At 47.4% G+C, this 25,144-nt stretch overlaps 9 protein-coding genes across 9 annotated transcripts; 4 read left to right on the top strand and 5 right to left on the bottom strand.

The window, feature by feature from the left end:
* Positions 1-1,232: 1,232 nt before the first annotated feature.
* On the bottom strand, positions 1,233-2,278 carry BO83DRAFT_381655 (kinase-like protein). Its single transcript, XM_025532035.1, has one exon. The coding sequence runs from the start codon at positions 2,081-2,083 to the stop codon at positions 1,382-1,384; it is 702 nt and encodes a 233-aa protein (XP_025384168.1). The 5' UTR covers positions 2,084-2,278; the 3' UTR covers positions 1,233-1,381.
* Positions 2,279-3,616: 1,338 nt separating this feature from the next.
* On the top strand, positions 3,617-5,573 carry BO83DRAFT_430755 (cytochrome P450; the record flags this gene model as incomplete). Its single annotated transcript, XM_025535539.1, has 3 exons — positions 3,617-3,650; positions 4,223-5,160; positions 5,235-5,573. 3 exons carry the CDS (start codon positions 3,617-3,619, stop codon positions 5,571-5,573), a joined length of 1,311 nt encoding a protein of 436 aa, XP_025384167.1.
* Positions 5,574-7,012: 1,439 nt separating this feature from the next.
* Positions 7,013-7,949, top strand: BO83DRAFT_440522 (putative nucleoside-diphosphate-sugar epimerases; the record flags this gene model as incomplete). Its single annotated transcript, XM_025536264.1, has 2 exons — positions 7,013-7,272; positions 7,331-7,949. The coding sequence occupies 2 exons, from the start codon at positions 7,013-7,015 to the stop codon at positions 7,833-7,835; spliced, it is 765 nt and encodes a 254-aa protein (XP_025384166.1). The 3' UTR covers positions 7,836-7,949.
* A 1,654-nt stretch (positions 7,950-9,603) lies between these two features.
* BO83DRAFT_381653 (putative short chain dehydrogenase) lies at positions 9,604-10,502 on the bottom strand (the record flags this gene model as incomplete). Its single annotated transcript, XM_025532034.1, has 2 exons — positions 10,211-10,502; positions 9,604-10,124 (listed from the first exon to the last, which is right to left on the bottom strand). Exons 1-2 carry the CDS (start codon positions 10,494-10,496, stop codon positions 9,604-9,606), a joined length of 807 nt encoding a protein of 268 aa, XP_025384165.1. The 5' UTR covers positions 10,497-10,502.
* A 1,702-nt stretch (positions 10,503-12,204) lies between these two features.
* BO83DRAFT_420186 (NTF2-like protein) lies at positions 12,205-12,869 on the bottom strand (the record flags this gene model as incomplete). Its single annotated transcript, XM_025534924.1, has 2 exons — positions 12,738-12,869; positions 12,205-12,645 (listed from the first exon to the last, which is right to left on the bottom strand). The coding sequence occupies exons 1-2, from the start codon at positions 12,834-12,836 to the stop codon at positions 12,205-12,207; spliced, it is 540 nt and encodes a 179-aa protein (XP_025384164.1). The 5' UTR covers positions 12,837-12,869.
* Positions 12,870-15,121: 2,252 nt separating this feature from the next.
* On the bottom strand, positions 15,122-16,881 carry BO83DRAFT_453709 (uncharacterized protein; the record flags this gene model as incomplete). Its single annotated transcript, XM_025536921.1, has 2 exons — positions 15,122-15,479; positions 15,806-16,881. The coding sequence occupies 2 exons, from the start codon at positions 16,879-16,881 to the stop codon at positions 15,122-15,124; spliced, it is 1,434 nt and encodes a 477-aa protein (XP_025384163.1).
* Positions 16,882-17,599: 718 nt separating this feature from the next.
* On the top strand, positions 17,600-20,641 carry BO83DRAFT_440518 (uncharacterized protein; the record flags this gene model as incomplete). Its single annotated transcript, XM_025536263.1, has 4 exons — positions 17,600-18,230; positions 18,279-19,134; positions 19,363-20,007; positions 20,060-20,641. 4 exons carry the CDS (start codon positions 17,600-17,602, stop codon positions 20,202-20,204), a joined length of 2,277 nt encoding a protein of 758 aa, XP_025384162.1. The 3' UTR covers positions 20,205-20,641.
* A 2,407-nt stretch (positions 20,642-23,048) lies between these two features.
* BO83DRAFT_381651 (uncharacterized protein) lies at positions 23,049-23,758 on the top strand. Its single transcript, XM_025532033.1, has 3 exons — positions 23,049-23,353; positions 23,406-23,458; positions 23,515-23,758. The coding sequence occupies exons 1-3, from the start codon at positions 23,188-23,190 to the stop codon at positions 23,545-23,547; spliced, it is 252 nt and encodes an 83-aa protein (XP_025384161.1). The 5' UTR covers positions 23,049-23,187; the 3' UTR covers positions 23,548-23,758.
* On the bottom strand, positions 23,755-24,893 carry BO83DRAFT_392378 (uncharacterized protein; the record flags this gene model as incomplete). The annotated part of the gene is made up of 4 exons (XM_025532938.1): positions 23,755-23,946; positions 24,063-24,243; positions 24,510-24,570; positions 24,593-24,893. The coding sequence occupies 4 exons, from the start codon at positions 24,891-24,893 to the stop codon at positions 23,755-23,757; spliced, it is 735 nt and encodes a 244-aa protein (XP_025384160.1).
* Between the last annotated feature and the right edge of the window lie 251 nt (positions 24,894-25,144).

The following is a 25,144-nucleotide window of genomic DNA, read 5'->3' as shown; positions in this document are numbered from 1 at the left end:
TTCGTGGATCCTTAGTGTGGTCTTCTGTGCGGCTGACTTGCATTCAACATGGCCAATCATGCCTTTTCACACCTTACTTCCAACCAGTCAGAGAAAAATTGGTCGCATACTACTGCTAAAATTATGGCTGTTAATCATCTAGCTCACCACTCAAGATAGGCACCCACCTTGAGCCCAATATCCATCAAATATTGCCACGCTGCTTCGAGTAGGTGTATACAGCGACCTTTGGGTAATCACTATGTCGCAGTGGTTTATCAGAGCTATTTGATGTATCGAGGAAAATAATCTTACATGGTTTTGTTTTATGTCGGCCCTTTTCTCGCACGAGAAACGAGATCTGTATGTTCTATCACAGCCTTTTGCTTGATTGTGTAAAGTTCATTCACCTTGTCCGGCCTCATCTCTTGCCTTGAGCTTTCAAAGACGCTCCGAAGCGGGGTAGCTACAGCGACAAGTAATTAGGCCGCGAAGTGATGCGTTTTCTGCCCTCTAAAGTGACCAATAATGGAGCTGATACGATTCAGAGATTGTGGATCCTAACCCTAGTTGGTAACAATTTCTGCGCCCGATGCTGCACTAATGTCGAGGGCTGCCCTCCGCTCCGTTCAGGTGCAAGCCCGCACGCGCCGTCGGAGATAGCGAACCTGCTAGTCATGCACTGATGCCAATCAAACACAAAAGGCTATAACGACGCGCTGATCTCGCAAGAATAAACCGAAATATCTCTCCAAGTTTGGTCTTCCATGTATTCACGCGTAGGTAAAATATGCATAACGCGAATTTTCACAAACTATGTGAGCGGCAGGGCAAGAATACTATATATTGGACACGTTCACGCGTTAGTCTACGGGCTAGTCCCTTGATCCGCAACTATTATAAGCATCATAAGTATGCCTTCTACAAAAGCGTTTAGCTGGTGACTTGATGAATACACAGAACTGCATTTATGGGGTTTCAGATGCTCAGGAGAAGGCGATAATCACGATATACATCAACATTTTGGCTCATGCAGTCTTTCATCAGAGCCTGTGGCTTGTGTTCGGTCTTACGATATATAAGTGTGCATAATTCCAGATAGTAGTGGCTTCAGACCATGTGGTAAACAGAGACATACGTACATGACATAAGATTGATTACAGGGAAAGAGGGTACCACTAGGCCCAAACGTCGCATACAGATAAGCATCTCGTGACCTTGTCTATGTCAACGTCCATTATATGTTCTCTCCCGTAATTGTACCTGCATTTTATGTAGACCTCTGTATATTAATAGATATTCTCGGGTACCTGACAACAGCGAGATCGTTATTCTGCATTTATAAACCACATACAACGAAATGTAGCCATCGTCAAAATAGCACCAAAGAAATTTAATAACCTCAAAGAAGCCGAATATGCTCCTTCACATCCCCCAAAACCTCCTGAAAGCTCCCATAATGACCCGCCCAACACGGGTAAATAATCGATTTCAACTGCACATCCGTAAGATCCGGAAACTCATTCCTCTGAAATCGCTCTTCAATTTGCTTGTCTGTCATCCCTGGATAAGGATACTGACTGGTTACCAGATAATAAATAGCCGAGCCGAAATCCGAAATATCCTGCTTCACAGCCTGTGGCGTAGCGTCGGTTGAACGAGTGAAATCACCGACCTTCACATCCAGTAACTCGTCCACATAAAAGCTCACACAATCAACATCGCCATGAGCTATCCCATTGTCATGAATGAACTGCAATGCCTCCGCTGCTTGCTTCGCAAAGCGGAGAATCATAGGGGGTGGGATCCCGTAATCGAACCCGTATGAGTATTTCCGCAATGTACCGTTCTTTGCGTATTCCAGGAGGATTCCGTGCTCTGTAGAGCCGTAATACTTTAGGAGGGATGATGGTCGTGGGAGAGGCGAGCGCTCTAAGCGCTCATATATTTCCTTCTCGTGAGCGCATTCAGCCCCTCCCTCGTCTGTGTTGTAAGGGAATTTTATGACATGCTTTGTTTTGGGGTCTAGGGCTGCTATTCCGCTTTTGCCGTGCCCGATCATATCGTCCGCGTCGATACCGGGTGGGAATTGTAGGCCTCCCATTATGACTGGCTCAAAGATTGGATATACAGTGTTGACCTGGCGTCGCTGGGTGTCGGTTTGAGGAGAAGCTGCGGGTATTGATGGGTTGCTGGCCCTTGGCGGTGGAGTTGATGAGGGTCAAGGATGAGAGGAGGGTCCGCGACGGCAATTTGTCAACATTGGAAGACAATTTTCCAATGAAAGAGGAAGATGAGAACCAAGCAGTCAATTGAACTCAAAAATGACAGCGAAGGAGGTAATAAATACATCGGGAAACCACTGGAAGTGACGAAAAGCAAAATGTTTCAGATATAGAAATCCCCAGCCACGGGGCGCAGCTGAGATCGCTAGGGCGATGATCATGTTCGCCCGACAGACGCTAATGACATCAGTAATGACTCACAAATCGAGAAAATTTCTAAGATACCTCTAAATGTGGATGACCATCCAGGCAGCCGGGATAATTTAGAGGAAAATCATAAGTCTGATAAATTGGCGGGATGATACTCATTCTTTGCGCGTGTAGCCATGTGGCGGAACGGAAAAGTTTTCCGAATACTTTCATCGCCCGTACTCCAGTGTGTCAAAACCCCATTATTGATTACTAACCGGTAGCAGTAGTACTATATACTAAGCTTTCACAGATAGTTCAGGTAGTATTAGGCCCATTCGCGAGTCAAATCCGTTCCAGTAGCCTTTTATTAACAGCCATGCCAGAGATGCTGGAGGTGACAAATATACCAAACATGTCGTGGTATGACTGCCCGGAGAACGTTTTGAATTGAAAGGGCCACATTCGTGTTATGTTAGACATCATGTTGGCGACTCGATGAATGGGTATTATGATGGTCTGACAGGCGTCCTTATGAGTTGTCTCTGCAACTTATACTCCAAGGGGCGGTGATTAGCACGGCTGTCCCACCGTAATTTGAAACAAAACAGCTTCAACATCCATGCCCTCCAGTAGCTCCAGGTACTTTGCTATGAACTCCGATGTCAAGCCCCATCCAGTTTCCTTGGCGAAAACATCAAGAAATTCCTGACAGATTTGCAAGTCATCACGCCTATCACGCACAAGAATTCCCTGCCCCCAAGGCTACCGCACTTTCATGCAGCAGCTCAAATAACCCGTCAATTCAATATATCATATTTGTGCTGATCCTGAGTTAGGTTTGAACGCAGCTACGGCCACCGAATAATATCAAGACCGACGGGGTGGCCATGCTGCGGGAAGCTTGCGAGACGCGTAAACGTCGCGGGACTCGGAAACACGCGCCATTTGCTGTATTTATATGTTGGCTAACCAACTGCGAGGCATTCCGCGTCTTGCTGTTGAATGGGGAGTGCCTGAATGTTCCCCGGTGCTTCATGCGTAGAAGCCTCACTAGTGCTTACAAAAAACGGGATCGTTGTTCGCGCCTGATCGGGATGTGGTCTGTGATCTCCATCTCCTGCAGCTAGTATGGCAAGTCTGCTCGGATGAATCAATGGGTCTATCGGGCTGACGTGCGAGCGCTGTCGATATTTTTTCCTAGATGCTGGTCTTCCTTCGTCATGCCACTCGACGAGTTCGAATTTCGTGCCTATGGTTAGGAGAAATCTTGGTGCTGAATGAGCCCTGTGAGCTGTCCGACTGACCTGTTTATCTAGCTCGTCTGACACCTTCAACCTAATTTTTGAGGCTGCCGTGTGTCCATGTCCGATTGGTCGCAGTTGACGGGTAACTAAATGTGGTGTGCTGATTCAGCGTCTCTTTTCCTCTCCATAACTGGTCAACTGCTTATCTGCAGCTGAGTCGGTAGCTGCTTACTTATTTTGAAGGTTTGAGGCTGAGTCCACCGGCATGATGCGGGGAATGAGGAATTATATAAATATCGCAGGAACCTATCTTACCTGACACCTCAGTCCTGAACCTGATCTTCAATCGTTGACTACCACTAACATCCACCACCACCACCAGCATCATGTTGGATCCTCTTACACTAGCTATCGCCCCTTGCATATATCTCCTTTACTCGCTACTTAGCATAATACACACACTATATCTCCATCCCTTGCGACACATTCCTGGACCTAAATCATGGATTATCCTACCACTCTTCCGACACATTTCAGCAGTCCGAGGGCGATTAGATGCTGACATACATCGCTTTCATGAAGAGTATGGCCCTGTGGTACGCGTCACCCACAACGAGGTCTCTTTCATCACCACAGAAGCGTGGAACAAGATCCACGGACATGGCCACCGTGAACTACCCAAAGTAACCAGCTCCGCGGCCAACCCGAGGGACATAGTTAGCTCCAACTCAGCAGATCACAGTCGCTTCCGCAAAGCGCTATCACACGCCTTCTCCTCCAAGGGCTTACAGGCCCAAGAGCCTCTCATCAATAGCTACGTCGACAAATTAATTATCAGGTTACGGGATATCGCAGAGTCACAGCTCCCAGCTGATATGGTCAAGTGGTACAATCTGACCACCTTCGACATTATCGGTGATCTGGCTTTTGGAGAACCCTTTGGCGGTCTTGAAAACTCTCAGTATCACTACTGGGTTGCAACAGTCTTCCAATTCATTAAGCTCTTACCGTTCATCAAGTTAAGGGATGCATACCCCACAATCTTTAAGCTTCTAGCCCTCTTTATGCCAAAATCACTCCTGAATGCACGAAAGCGCCAACAGGCACACACTAGAATAACTGTCCAGAAGAGACTCGACAATGCATCGAAGTATGATCGCGGAGACTTTATGGATTCGATGTTGCGAAATTACGACACAAAAGATGGCCTAACTCACGAAGAGATCGTGGCCAATGCGAATGTGCTTATCATTGCTGGCAGTGAGACAACTGCCACACTGCTTTGCGGCATCACATACTGGCTGCTAAAGACCCCTGACGCGCTTGAAAAAGTGACCACCGAAGTTCGTTCCACCATGAAGTCCGAGACCGATATTACCGCCAGCCTCGTGGCTGCGAAGCTTCCTTACCTACAAGCCTGCATCGATGAAGCGTTTCGCATGTATCCTCCGGTTCCGACTGGACTCACCCGCAGGACTATCGAGCCGACACTCATCTCGGGCTATGAAATTCCTTCTGGTGTGAGTAAACTAGGATACCTATGGAAGGACACATCCACAATGAATACGGAATACTAATCTCTTCTCGCATATAGACCAGAGTCTACGTGCATCCGCTTGCTGCTTACAAGTCAACTAGTAACTTTCATGCACCCGAGCGTTATCTTCCTGAGCGGTGGCTACCAGAAGCCAAAACAGACCAATCTTCACCATTCTTCTCTGATAACAGAGAAGTGCTCCAACCATTCTCTACTGGGCCGAGGAACTGCATCGGAAGGAACCTGGCTTTGGCGGAAATGCGAGTTATTATTTCTCGTGTGTTGTGGAACTTCGATCTGGAGCTTTGCGAGGATAGTCGACAATGGTCGGATCAGAAGACATTTACTTTATGGGAGAAGCCTGCGCTGATGTGCAAGTTGTCATTGCGGAAGTAGATTATGGGAAGACACTATTTTGGCTGGCATTTATCTATAGTCCTTATTCGATAATCTACATTTACTGCATTGAATTTTCTGCACAAACCAAAAATTGCTAAGCTCGAGGAGCTGAAATTGCCCGTGCGGTACAGCTTATCTGCAGCTTGGGGCGTTTCTGCGTATGGTGCACTGTGATCTGGCCTGTGAAGGTAGAGATGTCAAGGCAGTCTGTTCCTAGCACCTTCGGAGTTCCATTTAATTTGGCCTCTAGGACTTCATCCATTTAATTTGGCCTCTAGGACTTCAAGGCAGTGCATGCCAAGTCCAACGTGGTACCATCCGAGAGCCCCTGAGAAACCGCGTTCTTTCCATCTTGCTTCGTGTGTTCATGCTTCATGGCGACCGGCGTCGTATAGGCGGGCAGTGTCGAGTTCATCATACCCTCTGGCGATGGGAGAGGTCGAGGCAGGACCTGAGCTTGTCAAGTGAGGTGATGCGCGCGCCGTGGGTGGCGTCGGGGTCTAGGGTCATTAGACCTAGGATGATTCTTCTTAGGAAATAGATGGTTGTGGTAGTCATGATAGGTTAGCAATCTGGGGTATGATGCGAAAGAATGATCAACTGGTACTATGAGTGATAAATAGAGATGACCAGTTGCCTTCATATACAGAGTTACTTTATTTCTAACGAGAAGATAACGGAATTGTGTCCATTAATCCCGGTGTCGATACTCAGGACGTCGGGATACCGGATGGCAAACAGGTTCAGTCGAGCCCGGATTTAAGTCAGACCCTTCCGAATCTAGTAAGACAAATCTTAAATCTGAATGGAGGGTCTACCATGCATCCTAGGTTGTGTGGGTAATGATTCAGCGTTTTCGATCTACAAGTTTGCAGGCCAATCGAGTTTGCGGGAAGAATACGTTAGAGTTAGTGGGTCCAATTTCAATTCAATTCAATTCATATTCTTATACCTGATTGAGCTGGTGTAGTTAGATGCTAGCTATACTGATATATGACTATTTGAAGTGAAGAATATGGGCCTAAATATCTCTATAGTCTTGAAAGTTATAGTAATTATAAAAATTAAATATAATGAAAGTGACCTGCGTGCACAGGATGACTGTTCGGCAGCTCAAACTTAACGCCGGAACCGGGTCTCGTCGATCCCGAGATTACGGAGTATATCGTTCGGAACTCGGTTGCTTAAATCCGAGCTTAAGACCTTACAACCTGTCATCCAGCGGTCCGTGCGAGTGATTTCCAGCGAATAATGTACGGAAATGGAACGGGAGCTGCATTCTTGGTATAAGCCCTTGTCTATATAACGCTCAACACTCCTGGAATTTTTCCTTTTTTATCCCCGCCGGTCTCGAATTTTTTCTTGATCACGTCTTCATGGCCATTGTCAGCGGATTTCGATAACCCGAACAACAAAGCGCATACAACGTCTACAATATGCACCTTATTCTTACAGGTGCAACAGGCTTGGTGGGCTCCTCGGTTCTCGATGCCATGCTAAGAAGTGCGGAGGTTGCCAAGATCTCTATCCTTAGTCGCAGGCCTGTGCCAATGGCGGAGGATGCAAAAGATCCGCGAATCCAAGTCTTAATTCATGAAGATTTCCAACGTTATGAGCCAGACTTGCTCCAGAAGTTGAAAGATGCTGATGGATGCGTCTGGGCTTTAGGAACGAGCACAACAAATGTCACAGAGGAGTATGTAATTGATCAATCTATTCAAACGAAACATTATCAGAATTTAATAGCCTAGCAGTCAGCATGTCAAGATTACCAAGGACTATGCCCTCGCTGCGGCGAAAGCCTATTCCACCCTCAAGTCCTCGAAGCCACCGTTTCGGTTCATCTATGTCTCCGGTGAAGGAGCTACACAGTCTCCTGGGCTATTTTCTCCGCTATTTGCCAGAGTGAAGGGCGAGACTGAGAAACTACTCAGTGACCTGTCAACCACGAACCCACTAATTCGTGTCGATAGCGTGAGACCAGGCTTTGTTGACGCGGCAGCGCATGGTACCGTTCAACCGTATGTTCCTAACTATGCGGTCAGTGGACTTGGTGCAAGGATTGGAATCGCTTTGGCAGGGCCTCCGATACGGCATATTTTTACCTGGATGCACTGTCCAACCGAGCATCTAGGCAGATTTCTAACGGATATGGCTATGGGCAAGGTAGACGGGAAACTAGAGGGGACAGGAGTATTCAACCTAGGCAGTGGCTGGGTAGTACAGAATATAGGTTTACGACGGATATCAGAATTATGATTATGAAATGACTAATTCTTTTGATCCTCCATGTATGATAAGTATATTACGAACTCAACTCCCATTACCAAAACATTTGGGCTTTCACAGACCTACGAGAAAACCTGAGGCCTGAAAATACGCTTGGTTCAATTATCTAGGAATATATATATATGTATATATATTCAATTCATATTATGAGCAAAGGCTATTTTATAATCTTTATTAATACTAGAGAACAACTAAATAAGATTAGTATTAGATAGTAGTAGTTATAATGCGAAGAAACTCATTGAAAAATAATATCTCTAGGGCGTTATATTGTGACATGAATTCAAGAATTAGGTTCCTGGGCAGGTTGTTTTTATTGTTACTAGTAAGTGGGTCCAATGAATCAGCGCTATAAAGTACCGATGATCTGCGATCCACATATATTACTTCGGATCACGGAGTTGCTTTACAGCTGGAGATTGAGGGTCTACTGGTGAGCCCGGTACATTACTATCAATCCGTATTGATTCTGCATCTGCTAGGCTCTTGACGATTTCACATTTACTTAGAGTTCCGTAGTAATACAAGAACATTATGTAGAATCTGAAACCACGTCTCGGCGCATGGAGGAGGTCGGCGAACGAAGAAGAAAAGTCGCTCCAGTGGTTAATTACGCACATTCGATGCCACAAAGAGACGCATCGAAGCTTATGAATGAAAGCTGCATGCTACACACAGTATATTTCAATTAAACGACGTTTTGAGCACTGCTCTCCCCCTCTACACGCTCAACCGGATCCTTCCATTCCGTAAATTCCAGCCGAACAATATCCGCCTGCTGCAAAGCCCACACCCCTGGTTCCCTCTTACCCTCCGCAGCCTGCAACCCTGCGCTCACAGCCGCTCTCGCGATTGTTTCAGCATGCTGTGCCCAAGGGTGCATGAGAGCTCTATTCTGGAACCTCCCCAAAAAACTCGCAATCCCCTTGGCAACTGCCTCCATTGGTCGACTATCCCTCCTCTCGCCCACAATGAGGCCAGGATGTAAGATAATAGTATGCTTGAAACCCAAAGCCTAAACTGCCTCGACTAGCTCGCCTTTCATACGGAGAAAGGCTAATCGGCTATTCACATCCGGCTGACCTGATGAGATGAGAATGTAGGTTTCCACTCCTGCGCTTTGCAGCTTGAGCTAGTTCCAGGTTAAGGTCGAGGTCGATTTTCCGTTGGTTTTCCAAGCTTCCGGCTTGGGCACGCGTTGTCCCTAGTGCTGAGAATAATATGTGCGTGTCGTTGGGGAATAGTGAAGACCATATGGTTGAACCCTTGTTATGGATGGTTGTGAGTTTGGGATCTGTTGCTGGTGGGTCTTTGCGGGTGTATGCGTGGACTATTGAAATGGCGGGATGGGCAAGGAGAGTACTGAGGATGTGAGATCCCTGGTCGTTGGTTTAAGTGTGTATAGTACGGATAGGGGTATTCTTTAGATCTTACCACAAGGCCAACTACGCCTACTTCCACTGTGTGTAGCATCGTTGACGAAAGAAAAGGTTCAGACAATGAGTGCAGACATGCTCAGGCCGGCCAGAAATCCAGTTTCGCTCCACGTGTACTCCGAACTAAAAGTCCCTGAACTGCCTGAAAGCCGGAACGGTAAAACTACCCCATATCGCTTATATTTCCATTCATAATAACTGTCAAAGGCTCTTCTCAACTCCGTAAATCAGAACCCGGCGGTCGTGGTAATCATTATCCATTATGTTGTTCGAACAATACACATGCAACAAGCTGGCCCCCTTTACCAGTCCTGAACATGTCCTTCCGCATGAACAACCTTCCCAACATCTGCATCTTTCAATCCCTCGACTACATCCTTAATGAAAATCCCACCAATACTAGGATCCTTTGCCCCCATCGTCTCCACGAGTGCAGGGTCCATGTTTCCCAATCCTGTCTTCAGGAACCCTGGGGATACACCCCAAACCTTCACCTTATCATTCCTCAGCATGCGAGAAATGTTCAACATCATCATGTTAAGTGCAGCTTTGGCCGAGCGATAGGCTGTCGCATCAAACGCCATCTCTTTGGGCCAGCCCGCGGCTGGCAGGGGAGGAAGACGCATCATTCCGTTACTGAACGCTGTCAAACTGGCTTGTCCACTAGAAATGAATATTATGCGTGCATCACTCGACCTCAACAGCAACGGCATGAATGTCTCAGTCACGATGTAGGCGCCCGAGACGTTGACGTCGAAAGTCTTGTTCAGGAGTTCTCGTCGAGTGAGTTTGCCGGCCTTGAACTCCCAGCTGAACTCGGCCCCTAGTAGATGAAAAATGTTCTCAGCTTCCCGGAACTTCGATGATGAACTAAATCGAGAGGGGAAGAGAAGGTGTCAAGCCACCTACCGGCATTGTTAATGAGAGAATCAACCCGTCCCCACCTTACTTCGACTTCCTTGAAAGCTGCTTCGATTGATTCATCGCTCACAACGTCAATCACAATCGAGTGAACGGTGCTGGAGCTGTCCGGGACTTCTGTCCTCAAGGACTCGATTGCAGCCTCCCCCTTGACTAAAGAGCGAGTACCAAGAAGGATCACGTATCTTCTAACGGATTTCAATAATGCTTTGACGGTTTCATACCCGATGCCGGTGTTGGCACCCGTGATGAATACGATCTTTGAGTCGGTCATTTTGGCGGAAAAACGGGTATTTATTTCTTGTATATAGAGAGGGTTACTCGGAATGCTGACAAGGATCTATATACGATTAGAAAATTCTTTTAAATACGATTACAAATGCCAAGTTGAGTGAGGGTCACCAACTCGTGCATGTTGGACTGGTGGCCTAATTGCGTGTATTTGGGTTGACTGATCTTTGTTCGGGTCCCACATTGGTGGGTTTGGGAAGTAGTACTCCGGTTGACCCCGGTAACTTCATTAGTACAGTGGAGGGTTGCAGGGATCGCGATCCTTTTGATTCTGCCATTTGTATAAGTTAACTAATTGTTAGTTATTACTAATACTTTATACGACCATCATCCGCGTCAATCACTGCTTGACACCTTGCCTGCATACTATCAGCTAATTCATCTAAACCTCTTTTAATAACAGCTTTGGTGGATTGCCTTCTAATTTCAACATATGACTTGCTGATTTTAACACATATGTTAAACTTAACCATAGCTAATCTGTAATTAATTAGTTATCTGTTTATAGATAAAGCTGATATTACCAAAAAATAAGAACACACCTAAAATCATCTTGATCAAAACACTTTGAATATACTAATTTAGAAGAGGCAGACTCGGAAATAGAAGACATTAAAAAAAAAAAAATAACAAGACTCAATAATAATCGTCAAATCTTACGCGTTTGTAGGCTTCAACACGTACGTAGCACGTAGCTTGATTAAGCAGGCGGTGTTTGTTGAGAGAGTCACCACTCAAAGGATCATGATCCCTGCAACCCTCCGCCATACTAATGGAGTTACCGGGGTCAACCGGAGTATGTTTGGTTCAAGGAAGTTCGGGACCAGAGATCCGTCACAGAAAAGTATGGTTCAGTGTCAGTCCGATTTAACGCTGAACCAGCGATTTAACTGATATCTCCGCACTTATCTCCTAAACCCGTCGTGTTTGGCTTCCCGGCCCCTGTGTCAGAGTCGAGTGACCGTGATGATTGGCTAAGCCCACAAGGGAGCAAGGTACATCATTCCACCTGTTCAGAGGCTTGTCATTAAGAATCTAGAGTTCAGATAGCATACCGGTCGCCTGTTACGACTTTGAGTGGTGTTATAGGCTTACTCCAATATTTAGAATGGTGATGCCGGCCATTCCGTCCCGGATTTTATCTGCTTTGAAGCAGAGTACAGGGGGCACTACTTGCCTACTTATGAAGAGAAAATATATATACCACAATGAATTGAACAGTATCTTATGATAGTGTGACACTTTTCTGGCTGAAGGGTTCCATAGAACTGGGGACGTTTAACATTGGCGAATAAAGTATCGAGTTTTCATTTTAGTCTGTTGTTGATCACGAGGACCTTGTTCCCATTGGTTTTGAACGTTTTGATGATAACTTCAAATCATATTCAGACAAAATCAACTCTCGCAACGACGACCCTCTTCAGGGTACAAGTCAGCCGTTAGGGTTTACTGTGCAAAGTGTATCTGAGCCCACATCCCGAGACCCCCCACAACCCGACACTGTCTGATCCCTCCGACAGTATAAGTCACATACAGCATCCACAAAGAAATCGAGTAGCTTAATCAGGAGAAAGTAAATGAGCTCTACATTTCAGCGAGCTGTCAAGTCTATCACCCCGGTCTAATAACACGGCGATTCGCCATAACAGCGACCACGAGCATCCCAGAGCCCAACCCACTCCACCTCAAACCTAAACCTTCCCCTCTCCCTTCTCATCCGGCCGTCTAATCCTCTGAAAATCCCCCGTATGATACAGAACCTCCGGCTCAAGCACCTGAATCCGCCACTGCCCATCCACCTTAACATAAGTCTGCTGCATCCAGCTTCTTCCATCCGACGCCTCGTCAATCTTGCGCTTAACCGGATATGTCTCTTCCTGACCGTCAACCCACCGCCCATGGCTCGCAAGCTGCTGCCATTGTATGACGATCTTTTCCTCCGATGCGAACTTGAAGTACGGTGCTCCAAGGAGATGCTGCGTCGCCAGAGCCTTGTTCCCAAGGTTGGTTGGGTTCAGCCATGTCTCGACGAAGTGGTCTGCTTCGTAGGTCTCGCGGGTGACATGGGGGAGGACTTTGTTGTAGTCGACTATCACGGAGGGAGCGAGGGCGGCGCGGAGGCGGGTTTTGTCCTAGAGTTGGTGGATATAAGCCGTTGGTACTGTAAAGATAATGTTGCGTAACAATGGGCTGAGGATATATATTAGAGGGTAGTGTATAGTACCTTCCGATCGTACCCATCAGCGAATGTGCGCGCACATTGGCAGACGGCGATGTAGTCCTGGAAGGTCAGGGAGGGGGGGATGTATATGTCGAATGTCATTTTAGTATTTGGGGTCAGATGAGCTTGACCGTGGGAATTGCAGAGTTATGAGATTCTTTTTTTTTCTTTTTCACTAAGGTGGCCTGAGGGAGGCTTTTATTCGCATAATATGAGCCGATGTTGTCCACGTCGGGCATTGAGGGGGGGGGGGGGGAAGAGGCGGGGCTTGCAGCTGAGCTGTGCCTTCCGTTAATCTGCATATTCCAGTTCTATTATCATCGATATCGGGTATCCCTGCGTTTTATGCATTCATAGATTATAATGTCTTCCTACCCAGTGGCTTAGTAAGTCTATATCAGTTTAGCCCACGTTAGTCGACGCATGTTCATAACGGTAGAATGGCATTGTTAGTTCAAGTACATAGCGCTAGCAACAGTAAGCTCCCCGTCGTAGTATGTGGGGTATAGCGCACGGCTCGATCCGGCTACATCGGTGGATGGAGAAGGACCGAGCACTAGCGTTCTTCTGTCCGGAAGCCACTTGTATCATCCATATCAATCGTCTGCGATCTGCATTCTCAGAAGAGAACTTTGTTTAAGGATCAAGTGCCTTAGACAAGATATAAATCAAAAGAAAGGAAAGGAAAGAGAGTAGAAAGAAAAAGCACAAACACAGGGAGAGAACAAACAGCCTCTAGTTCTCACCACTTCCATAAATTTAGGCCATGTATATACAACAATACTTACCCTGTACCTCTCGAGCTCCGTATTATATGACATTAGTTGATAAATTAGATGAAGATTTGGACCGGTGGGACGCAGGTAAGTACTTATTTAGAGGTTAAAAGCTGGTTTGAATCACATGGAATTTGGGTTATGGAATGGCCGCCTCATTCGCCTGATCTAAACCCGATTAAACATGCCTGGATGCTTCTAAAACGTACTCTATACAAAGGGTATCCAAATCTCTGGCTGGACGGATACAAAGAGGAGGATAAAGAAGTGTTCAATGATGCTTTATGTACGTGCTGGAATAGCATACCACAAACAGTGCTGGATGACCTCATCCGTTCAATGCCAAGGCGTATCAAGGCTGTTCGCAGATCTAAGGGTTATTATACAAAGTATTGATATTAGAAAAGATCAACAGCAAAAGATCTTTTGTATATAGAAAGGTTTGGTAGAGATATCGAGTTTTGAATGGAGTCGTTTCTTAGGGCGGGAGGCGGGTGTCCCGAGACTTTTGACCTCGTAGTGTAGTACATTAATGTACTGTTAGCAATTGCTTTACAAAGCGAGAAATACGCACACTGTGCCGAAGAAGTCGACAAAAAAGTTCCGCCTAATCGTTACGATTGCATGCCGTTTTATCTATTATGAGGATAGACACCTCTAATAGATATATGTGGCGACCCCTGTAACCTTATCTGAAGCTTATCTGGTAATAGCGGAGCTGACACCCTTAGTCAACCCACACCACCTCAATACGGTCAACAACCCATTCTATACCGACCGTCTTAGCGACTCCTCATCCGCACAATCCAACTTCCCACCCCCCTAGCAACACGGTGCTGCAATCCAAATCAGACCGCATAAGGAGGGTGAAAGTAGCTCAAATATACTGCATTTTACTGCTGCAATTGGGAACTTAGGTGCTTGGTATATCCACCTCACTCACTCGCATACTGATATCCTGGTTGATAGAGATCGTCTCATTCCTCCTCCCTACCCTATTCAGCCTCTCCACCTCAGAAGACAACATCACGGATATCCTCAATCATAGAGACTACACCGTGAACATGGTGCTGACTTCGCCGCACCGAACACGCATCGCAGGTGCATGGGGTGCTTGTGGAGGCACAATGGGGATTGGGTCATCCAGAATGCCGCGGATGGTGATGGAGATGAAAGGGCTAAGGTAGAGCTTATTGGGATGAGCACAAGCAGCAGGATGCCTTGGAGGCTATGCTCACGGCCTCCTGTCAAATGTACACTTTTTACACCATAGTCGTCACAACTTCTCGAGCCCAATGAACTCACGGGCGTATCCGGTCGGGCCTTGAAATTCTCAGTCACTCAAAGGATGCCAGGTATCTACACGCACAATCATAGAATTGATTTTCATCTAGACGGTGTGTTAACATACAATCTTGGTAAGCCATGAGGCATTCTAGATACATCTGAGATTCTATATAGATGTACGATTGTTGGATTGAACTTGAAGGTGAATATCCACAAGGGAGCTTCAAGTCCATATCCCGATCGCAACCCCTCCCGGGGATTTACTTTTTCTGTTCACGTTTCGTCTTTCGTTGTCTTCATAGGTATGGAACAGCTACCAGGCCCTTACGTCCTGGTGGGAAACTGTCTGGCCTTCAGTTCGCTGAGGTCGGTACGCATCGCCTCCAACAACCGACACACATCGTCAAGGTGTGCGTTCAAGCCACTGGTCGCCTGCTGTTGCAGGAGCAACAACTCCCGGCAAAGATCCAGCTCGGAGCGTTGATCTTTGTCAATAGACTCGACGGCCGTGACGATGCGCTCTTGGGACGAGCGTGAAGTGAAAATGAATTGCCGAACAATGTAACGCACTAGGATTTCTAGGTCAGGACGAAACGCCCTAATCCAAGTACCCAGCGTTCCCAATATAGAGATGATATCTGCAGAACCCGTGATGTTGAAAGCTTGGACACGTACAGAAGTACTAGCTTAGAACGTTAACAATTGAGTTCCGTGAAGAAAGAAGGGAAAAGCTAAGAAGAACCTGGAAGGCTTCAGGAAGATGGTCGTTGATCTTCGCTGGGGGTGGTTTCCATTCTGGGTAGGAACGAAGTTCTTTCCCAACTTGGGGATCTTTCATGGGACCAGAGAAGAGATTAGAAAAGGAGCATTGAGTCTTCTAACATATAAGAGCGATTTAGCCTGGGTACTTGGCTAACATAGATTTAGAGCTAGCGATGGAATAGATAGTACATAGATTGCGAGTAGCACCACATTGCCCAACGGTATCGTCTCCCTATCAAGTATGACCTGTTACGCGCCGTAGGGTCACTCTCTTGATCAGAGCTTTCACGGAATAGTCGGCGGACCTCCCCTGTGCTCGCCGTAGCTTCGACGCGATCGTATATAGATTCTATCGTGTTAGTAAAAGTAGCCTTTTTCCATTTCGGATCATCAATATCTGTCCCGGCCCCAAGGTCTAACCATTTAGTAATTGTCACTGCTGTCCCATCCTCCCCACAGTCTCGGAGGACGATCTGAAACTCCACACCACAATGCGAGCATCGCATAATCTCTGTGAGTGGTGCCTCCTTCCAGCAAAGGTTTCGTTGCCGATTTGCAGGTCGAATCTTATCTTGAATACTCCCGTGGCCCACTCTCAACCAGTTGCAAATAAAGAACTTGTGGAGTACTGAAAGAGCAACATCGAGACCCCTGTCGGAGAAGACATGTAGATCATGGACGAGAACCCACTGTTGTATTTGCAGGACTAGCGATGGTCTTTGGCGAGCTCCAGCCGGTGTACAGACGCGTCCTTCCACTGATAATAAAGTCGTTCTTGCTGGTTGTTGAGGGTAATCAACCACCTCGGTGAAAGCCAAGGACTCCGCGTTGATCCCGTAGCGGCCGCCGGAATGGTAATTTTGTAGGACAGCCACCAGGTGGCAGTGACGGAAGTCATAAAGGGTGGTCATACAGTGGACAGCTATCAACCATCTAATCGACGGTTGTGGACATTTTCTGTGCCAAACTCCCAGGTCCGGGCACCGATGACGGAAACCCATGGAGCGTGCGGGATGGAGGACGTCAGTGATACGATGCAACTTGGCGCAGTAGTGGCAGCAGAACATTTTTGGGAGGTCTCGGGTCAGTCTTGTGAGGACTAAAAGTGTTAAGGACTTGTCTTGGGACGGCTTGAAGTCGTAAAAACTTGTTGTGAAAAGATTAAGTGATCGGCTGCATAGGCTGAGGCAGATAATGTCAGCGGTTGTCAGGAGGTTACCGATGTGGAGTAACAATTCGCGAGGTAGCAGTTCCAGGCTGGAAAGCCGCTTTTCGCGTGAGTATCGTGGAAACAGACGAAAGATACAGTCCATTATGGGCATATTGAAGGCGAAGATTGGAAGTATGAAGAAGGTGGGACTGGGAAATGTGTGGGTGTGACATTTCCTGTATCTACGTAGGCGGAAACACAATTCATGGGCCCTGCACGTGGTCTGTAGCCTAGGGCTCGCAATTTCGAAACCGCGCCAGATTTCTATATCCGGAAGTATCACTTGGAGACACATGCACACATTAAGCTGTTTCCTTGTGGTCGCCTACCCGAATGGTATATTCCCAACATATAATATGTTCCGTTGATATCCTGATGGTACGCTAGTACTGAGCTATATTCGCTACTCCACAGACAGCGATAGGTGAGAAAGATAGTAAGCGAAGAGGCATGCGTCATAAGTGTATCTACTCATGGTGGAAGGTTATTATGGTGTTTAGCAGTGATAGGTAGGAAGCGGAGAGATCACCAAATGGCCGAAATTCCACTTCCAGCCTGATCTCGCTACTTGTCACATCCTTCGGCAATTCCGAGGGTGTCAAGCTAAGATATGCTAAGCCACATCCTCGCCAAGCCGACCCTGAGTGACCCACCCGGCTGAGCGAGGCTCAACCGTGCATCCTGGCCGAAGTTAATGCTCCAATGCACCAGACTCGATCTGGCAGTGAGCATGAAGGCCCTTGGGAATAAGAATAGACAGACCCTGCATGTTCATCTCCCATCTCACTTTTTTTCTCCCATGTAATTGACTCTGCCAGTCACTTTACACAATGGGGTCTGGTGACACTGCTCTACGAGGGGAATATATTCCATTTCATACACTAAACGACGACGACAAGTCAGCCGATTATTCGCACAGAACGTCTCGTTCCTTATCCCGCAGTCTGAAGCATCTAGTCCCGATTGTCTTGATTTATTGTTCTCTCCTCATCTTCTCATGGACCGTAACGTGCATCCTTACCCACCGGCCTCTCCTCTATCATCGTTCAACGCCAACATGGGAAAGCGCGCGGCAGCTGACCTGCGCGTCCCAGACGGTCCTGGGTGTCACTGACTCTGACGCAAATGCGACATTCTCCTGCAGCCAGAGAGAAGCGACAAAAGTAACTCTCACCGCAGCCGTCATCACTGCTACACGTCGCTGGAGATTGGCCGCCCGGGTCGTTAACTCAGTCATGGCGGTGCTGACCATTCCGTTCTCTTCATTTATTGCCGCCCGCGCCGCTATAGTGTACGGCCAGGCTGCTGGAAATAAACGGAACTTCAGTCTCCGGAAGATGCTAGCGGTAGCTGATCGAGGATGGTGGAATCCCTTCATCCTTGCCCGCCTGTTTTCTGCTGGAGGTCGGCGGCGACTGGGCAGTCCGCTCCTATATTATGCATTCCTCGTCTGCGCTTTAGGTATGGCATGTGAGGGTGTGCGTAGGCTCTGCTGATCAAGTCATTTAGGTGGTCTAAATTGGCCATTGCAGCAGTTGCTCGTGTCAGAGGTGACTATATTGGTTGAGAGTTTACCCTCCAAGGTCACGCCGCTGGTTTCTGACGCCGACATCACCGGATTGTCTCAAGTAAAGTCCATCGAGACGATTGGGGATACAAAATCATTGATCAACTACGCTACTCAGTACGACTCTCAGCCAAATATCTGGCGGACACCCGATTCAGTCTGCAATTCATCTATGAGCTGGGCATATTCCTGCGTGAGTAACTCGAACCAAGGCGGAATTGCTACGCAGTTCTATCCCCTCCGCGGTAACAGTTCATTTGTCTCCATCCCCGTCAATTCGGTCACAACGGGAATAATAAGCGATCATGCCTTCCGGTTCAATACGTCCGTCGCCTCAGAAGAGGTTTCGGAAGAGAGCTATCCCGATAGCTGCGGTGGACCAGGGTCTTTCTCCGCGTCAACGCTTGCGAACCTGTCAGGTCTGGATGCTTCTTATAATTTCCCGACTTCTGGAGATGGCATGATGGAGGTAAAGGTGTGCGCGCTGGGAGACTCGCAGAGTTTTCCATGGAACCTCACTCGGAACCGCCAGGACATTGCCGAAGAAGCATACATTCACTTCAATTCAGTCGCCATGAGCTTCCTCACCAAGGGATCTCGGATAGCCAGCTGGACACAGCGCATTCGTGCGAATACGACCGCGGGGTACTTCATGCTCCCTAACTACATGAACAACTACCAAACGGGTCCCTTGTTGGAGACGTTCAATCTTGCAACTAGTTTTGATCCAGAGAATTTCATCGTTGACCAGGAGGAGAGTATGGATGTGCGAGCCTTAGATAAATCACATGTGCTAGGGTAAGAACTCACTTTTATATATTTATGAGAGGCGCTACCGAGACACCAGCCAGGCTGCCTCCATACCAGGCTTCTTTAGGCCATACCCTGCCATCTAGTTTGAAAGACAAGGTTGTTCTCTTCAAGTGGCAAGGTGTGGCCTAAGCGAGGCCTAGTGTGGAGAAAGCCTGACTGATGGGGCAGTAGCGCTTCCCAGCTTTGCTGTGATAATCTTCTCACATGGCTTAGATATGGTTATCCCGACCCTACGCCTGTCAGCTCACCAGCTCTTGGGCCTTTGCTCACAGCCACCAAGGCCCTCTTCGGCCCGTCCACGTTCTTCGCCAATCGTGCTAACTCGACACCGACTCTACCGAACATCACCTCCTTGTCATTGGACGAGTGCTCCGAGCCTATTCCGTTCACTTACCTCTCGAACACTAATACTGAAGATAATACCTCCTGGCGATACGCGACTCTCAAGCCCTGTGCATCAGACACCAACTCCACATACTTCAACGACCTGGCTGCCTGGCTTGGTCAGCTCTTTGCAAACTACGACAACCCCCAGACAACGTCTGTCTTTACCCAGGGCGCCTTCTTTGCCAATAAGGCTAACCTGGGCCGCGCCTCAACTGAGCAGGCCTACCGCCGAATCCTCTTCAAGGATGACGGAACCTCTGTTGAGATCTTCGCGATACGACCATGGGCAATCGCATTTCTGTCGACCATCATTGGCCTGCATCTTGTCGGATTGGTGATCATGGCCTTCTACGCGGGATTGCATCCGACCTGGACGGAGTCATTTGATGCATTTGCGATCCTGAGAATCGGGGTGCAACTGGCGGAGCGAAAGGATGTGAGAGCTCAGATGCCGCTGCTGGGAAACGCGGAGTGAGTTACTTCCTGATTAGTGGGATTCCGCGACTAACATGAGTGGCTTTAGGATGAAAGACACTGCGATTCTGGACCGTACAGACGGAATAATAGGCGAGGATATCGATGCAGTGGAGACTGAGAACGTCGGTCGGCTGGTCCTGGGTGGACGAGGACAAGTGAAGAAAGACAAACGCTACCTCGTGTTTCAGTAAGGATGCTCAGCCGGGATGAGTTCACACTATCCCGCCCGTAGCAGCATATCTATCACCCCTTCGGAGATCCACTATGGGTGGCCTGATCGACAACAAAGCCGCGTGTAAGCTTGATTATCTGACAGAGTCATGCGCGGTTCAGTCATCCATGCAACCATCTGGATGTCATCATGTCCCTCGTCTTTCCCAAGAACAATCAAGACAGGCCGACGGAAATTACGCCGGTGGCGCCGTGGATTTCGTCTACGAAGCACTGAGACCCAAACCCTTCCGCCACATACACCAAACTTCGACAGAGCTTCGGAAGAGCCTGTCTAGGCTGGTTATCCAACTGCTGCATGGGCAGTAAAATATCATCACTGCCAGGAAGGGATTAAAAGGGATACGCTGATAGTTAAACGGAAGGATCATGATATTAAAGGCCTTCCCCACCATCCCATAGACATGTTGCATAGGACAAGATCTTCATCCTAATCCTCAAGCCACTGGAGGCAATGCTCTTTCTAGGAACAAGCGAGGTCCTAGCACCACCAATCAATATGCATATAAGCCCTTATCCACTTAAATCCTTCGAAATCCGAGGTATCATACCCAATCCCTCATTTGCCCAGCCCCTACAACTTCTGCACATTAGTGCGTACATCTACCCCTATCCGGTCAATTGATTCATGCAAGGCGTCTCCCCTAGACCCTTCTCTTCTGCAATCATCCACAATCCTTCACTCTGAATCCCTTCTCCGCCCCTCTTACTCCTCAGGCTATGAAGACTATATCGAATCACCATTGCTTTTTTCTTCTTGTTTTAAAGATATAAAGGAAACTAGAAAAATGCACTACCCCCCCGCTCCCCAGTCCCAACCAAAAAGGAAAAAAAGAAGGAAAGGAAAAGAAAAAGGAACGCGAAGGGAACGCTAGAGAGGGAAACGAAACCGAAACCGAGCAATGAAAAAAAAAGGTCCTGGCCCCCACGATCCAGCGCATCCTCACCATGCAGGTTCTCCACCAGGCGCCGCACCATGATCGGCCTTTTAGCTGGTCCTGCTCCGTATCCGTGTCCGAGCTTCCGTTCTCCGTGCCAACTCATCCTGATCGGCAGAAGATGAGACAGCCTCTCAGCCCGTCCTAGCTTTGCCACAGCCACAACTGTTCTTCCTGTATTTATACTAGTGCATTATGAAATATCCCTCCCCGATGCTTATCTCACACCTGGAAAAGCCCTTTTTACTGCTTATGTTTTAGATCATTTGTTTCCAAGGGTCCGCCGCAAGGCCTTTCCGTCTAGTATGTATTTTCGTCCACCAAGCGCTTCTGCTAGAGAATGCATCATGGGCTCCTGCAAGTCAGTATGTACATGAGATAACGAAGGCCACTTTTAGTAAGGATGGCGGCAATATCGTTGGAATATCTCACGTCGGAAATAAAGTTGATGCCTGTAGAATGGTTCAGTCATATAGTAGAGAATGCCTTGCGGCAAACTCCACTTCGACTTCAGGATTTCTTCTAGGAGTCACTTGTGTCAGAGATCTGTCATGGCTCTAGTACGTAAGCGATACAGTTTGATAGTATGGCACGTTCTCGCCCGCTATTCAAAGCACGAGTATCCCTTGCATGCTGCTGATAGTTACATCTGTCTATTGCTTAGTAGAAGGGTGGAATGCGAATGTGGAATGCTAATAAGGAAAAAGCACCCGACGCCACTGGGTTAAGGAGGTCATACGACGCTGAAGAAATAGAATCTAAGGTTCGAGATGTGAGGGGTGACGAGGAACCTTTCATGGACTTCATAGGTGGTACTTCAGCGTGAAAATGATTAGAGACACCCGACGAGGAATTCAGTCAGTCATCATACCCGAAGGTAGGTGGAATAACATGCTCACACAGAGTAGTAACCTTAGCTATCTACTAACCGTATAGGAGTATGTGAAACGCGCTGCATACAAGAACAGAATCATTTCTCCCGTTGAACAACAAAGATGACTTGCGCGTTGGTTAACAGCATTCAAACTCTTCAAGCAGTTTAGTATTGTAAGTCTCAAAGATAAGGCATTCAGTATCCGCGCCATAAGCGGGCGTACCCTATCGCTCGTAATAGCCCTCTATGGCAATCTGCAAGGGGTACGACGCACCCCGCTCTTCAACAGTGGGGTTGGAATGCAACGAAGTTTGTTTATCCTGTTCTCATATAATGCTCTTGTCCAAGAGTATTGGTGACTCACACGGGGAGTATAATGAGGCTGTGTATCTTACGAGATAGACAAACTGCCTATGGGCCGGTAGGAAAGGTTTTACGGAGCTGAAATAAAGATGAAGACTTGCCATTTAGGAATTCAGCTTCCTTCTTGAAATATGAATTCTTCTTACTACGTTATTCATAATTACTAAAGACTTACTATATTATTCTAGTCAGTCTTAATTCACGCTCGTTGTAAGTGTATGTTTGTCCTCTAGGTCGCTCCGAAACATAATGGGGAATGAGCTAGTCGATATTCGGCTGCAGTAGACCAAGATTCGATGGTACCACAGGGTAGGATTTGCAAATAGCATTTTCGGGGTCATCCTGCATGTCGGCTCTTCAGAGCAATCCAGGCCCTGTTCCTAGTCTCAAAATTCTCCGGCAGTGGAGTTGAAGAGGGGTCAGTTGAGAAGAAACCTCGCGAGATCCAACTCACTTATGCGCTGCACCGAGCTGATTTGTTGCGAAGTTTCCTCCACATGGCGCTTGCCATGACAGTCTAGATGGTCTATATTACTACTACATCGATATAATGTCTCAAATATGCAAATGTATCGACAAAACTAGGAGAAACACCTGATATACCGGGCCAAGTGACGTATCTAAGTTCGGACAATATTCATGGTTGAAAGGGATATATAAATCATCAAAGAACGCGAACTTTCCACTGAAATCATCCTATCATCCCAAGAAGTTGCCTACATCTTATACAATCTCACATTATATCAGACAAGAATCCAATCAGCCGCAATGAACTTTTCGCAGATTCTTGTTGTCCTCGCGACCATCGGTCTTGCCAGCGCTGCACCAGGCACTAGCGATGCCTCACAGTGCACTACAGCCCAAGCCAACTCATGCTGCACTAGCTTGACTAACGGCATCTTGAATGTGAACGTGCTTCCCGCACTTTGCGTTCGTAAGTTATCGCACTACCCTATCCACTGTCCGTCTTGCTAAGATTTCATTAGCGCTTGTTGGAAATTGCAACAACCAGGCCGCCTGCTGCACCACTAATGGAATTGTAAGTATTATTGCAATATGGTTCATTTATAACACGTACTCATGCATTACCTCTAGGGTCTTCTCAACTGCCTGACCGTCCAGGTCTAGTCGAGATGATGACTAGATGCGTACAAATGTATCCTATTGGATATGACCATCAAGTACCATGAGACCTACATTGAACGTGGTTGGAACTTTTTCCTGCTTTTTATTGCTTTGGAGGACCTTCAGCACGATGCATCGTTGTATGGATACACTCTTTTGACACATAACTGGGCCCAGACCAATATCTGAATATAAGCTATATTCGTCAAATTACCATCCAGAAACGTCTACGTTCCGTTCATATGTAGATTTTCCAGTGGGGCAGAATTTAGAATAGCCTTCGGCCATAATATCACTGTCTTTCATGTGTGGCCAGTATCCAACTTTAACTCCTTGCTTACTAGACAGCACCCAGTGTTCGGACAGGGTGGTTTGGTGCGCATTAGACAGGGTCATATAAGGCTAAATAATAATAACCATACCTACTTGGGATATACAGGTACCGACAGGAAAGCCTCTCCGATGATGGTGCCTGATACTCAGGCTTATAAATTATGCCGATTTAATGATGACACGACCCCACCATCCACTAGTATACCATTGCCCTTAATAAAAGACGACTCCGAACTCGTCAAGAATGCCACAGCATTCACAATATCCTGCGGCGTGCCCAAACGACCCACAGGGCTCATGGCAATAAATTTCCCAGCTGGACCATTGATCTCCTGTCTGCCGGCCTTTGTAGAAAATACTCCGGGGCTACAACAGAATTCACTCTTCCCCCAACACGCCCCCAAATTTTCGCGGCAGTTTGGACACGAAGTATATTTCGGCGTTTTGAAAGACCATACGCCCGTGCAGGTCCATGGTGGTCGTTGGGATCAATGGTCAAAGCGGGATGGTCTAGCAATTGTTCCCTGGGCGCTGTCGCAAGATGACGCTCGAGCTCCGATGACAAGCCTGATCCCATGTGACCAGCCATACTGGCTATACAGACCATGCTCGTTCCGGACTGCGCCACTTACAAGAATGCCTCAATAGCTTTGGCGGTGCCGAGGAGGTCGACTTCCAAGGAATTTTTGCGCACTACCTGCGGATGGTGACAAACCGGCTGTGTGGATGACTCCTTCGATGGGACCTTGTGATGCAGCAGCCTGTGCGAAGCCGCTGACGGATGCATAGTCAGAAACATCTACATGAAATGTTCCTACCATGTAACCGTCGTCTGTCAAGGTTTCCTGTGCGGCGGAGAGGACTCCGTCGGAGAAGTCGGCGATACATAGTCGACGGCCAGCACCCAGGCGCCGAGCGACGGCTAAGCCTGTGCAATAGTTTTCGTGATCATAATTTTGGTTCTGTCTAAGTTTTGGGAAGGGGTATTCAGTGAAGGATAGTTCGAATGGGATCATGGGGTTTCAATATTTTAATGTGTTTGGGCTGGATGTGGGCTCAAGTCATGATTTCCTAAGAATATCTCATTTCTGCCGAGAACCCTGAATAGACTGGCATGGTCTTTTAAATATGAATAGCCAACCGCTTCGGGGAAAAAGAGTATGGACCCTGCATATTCGCAACTGGATTTCTTCAAAAGCGCATCTTTGGTGCCAATTGTCGATCCTCAATCCGAACCCGAATACGAATAAGAGTTGGCACCTAGGTT

Source organism: Aspergillus eucalypticola (assembly GCF_003184535.1).
Source record: "Aspergillus eucalypticola CBS 122712 chromosome Unknown BO83scaffold_29, whole genome shotgun sequence".
Classification (NCBI taxonomy): domain Eukaryota; kingdom Fungi; phylum Ascomycota; class Eurotiomycetes; order Eurotiales; family Aspergillaceae; genus Aspergillus; species Aspergillus eucalypticola.
Note: the sequence above shows the minus strand (reverse complement) of the source record. Positions and strands in the feature narration are given on the sequence as shown.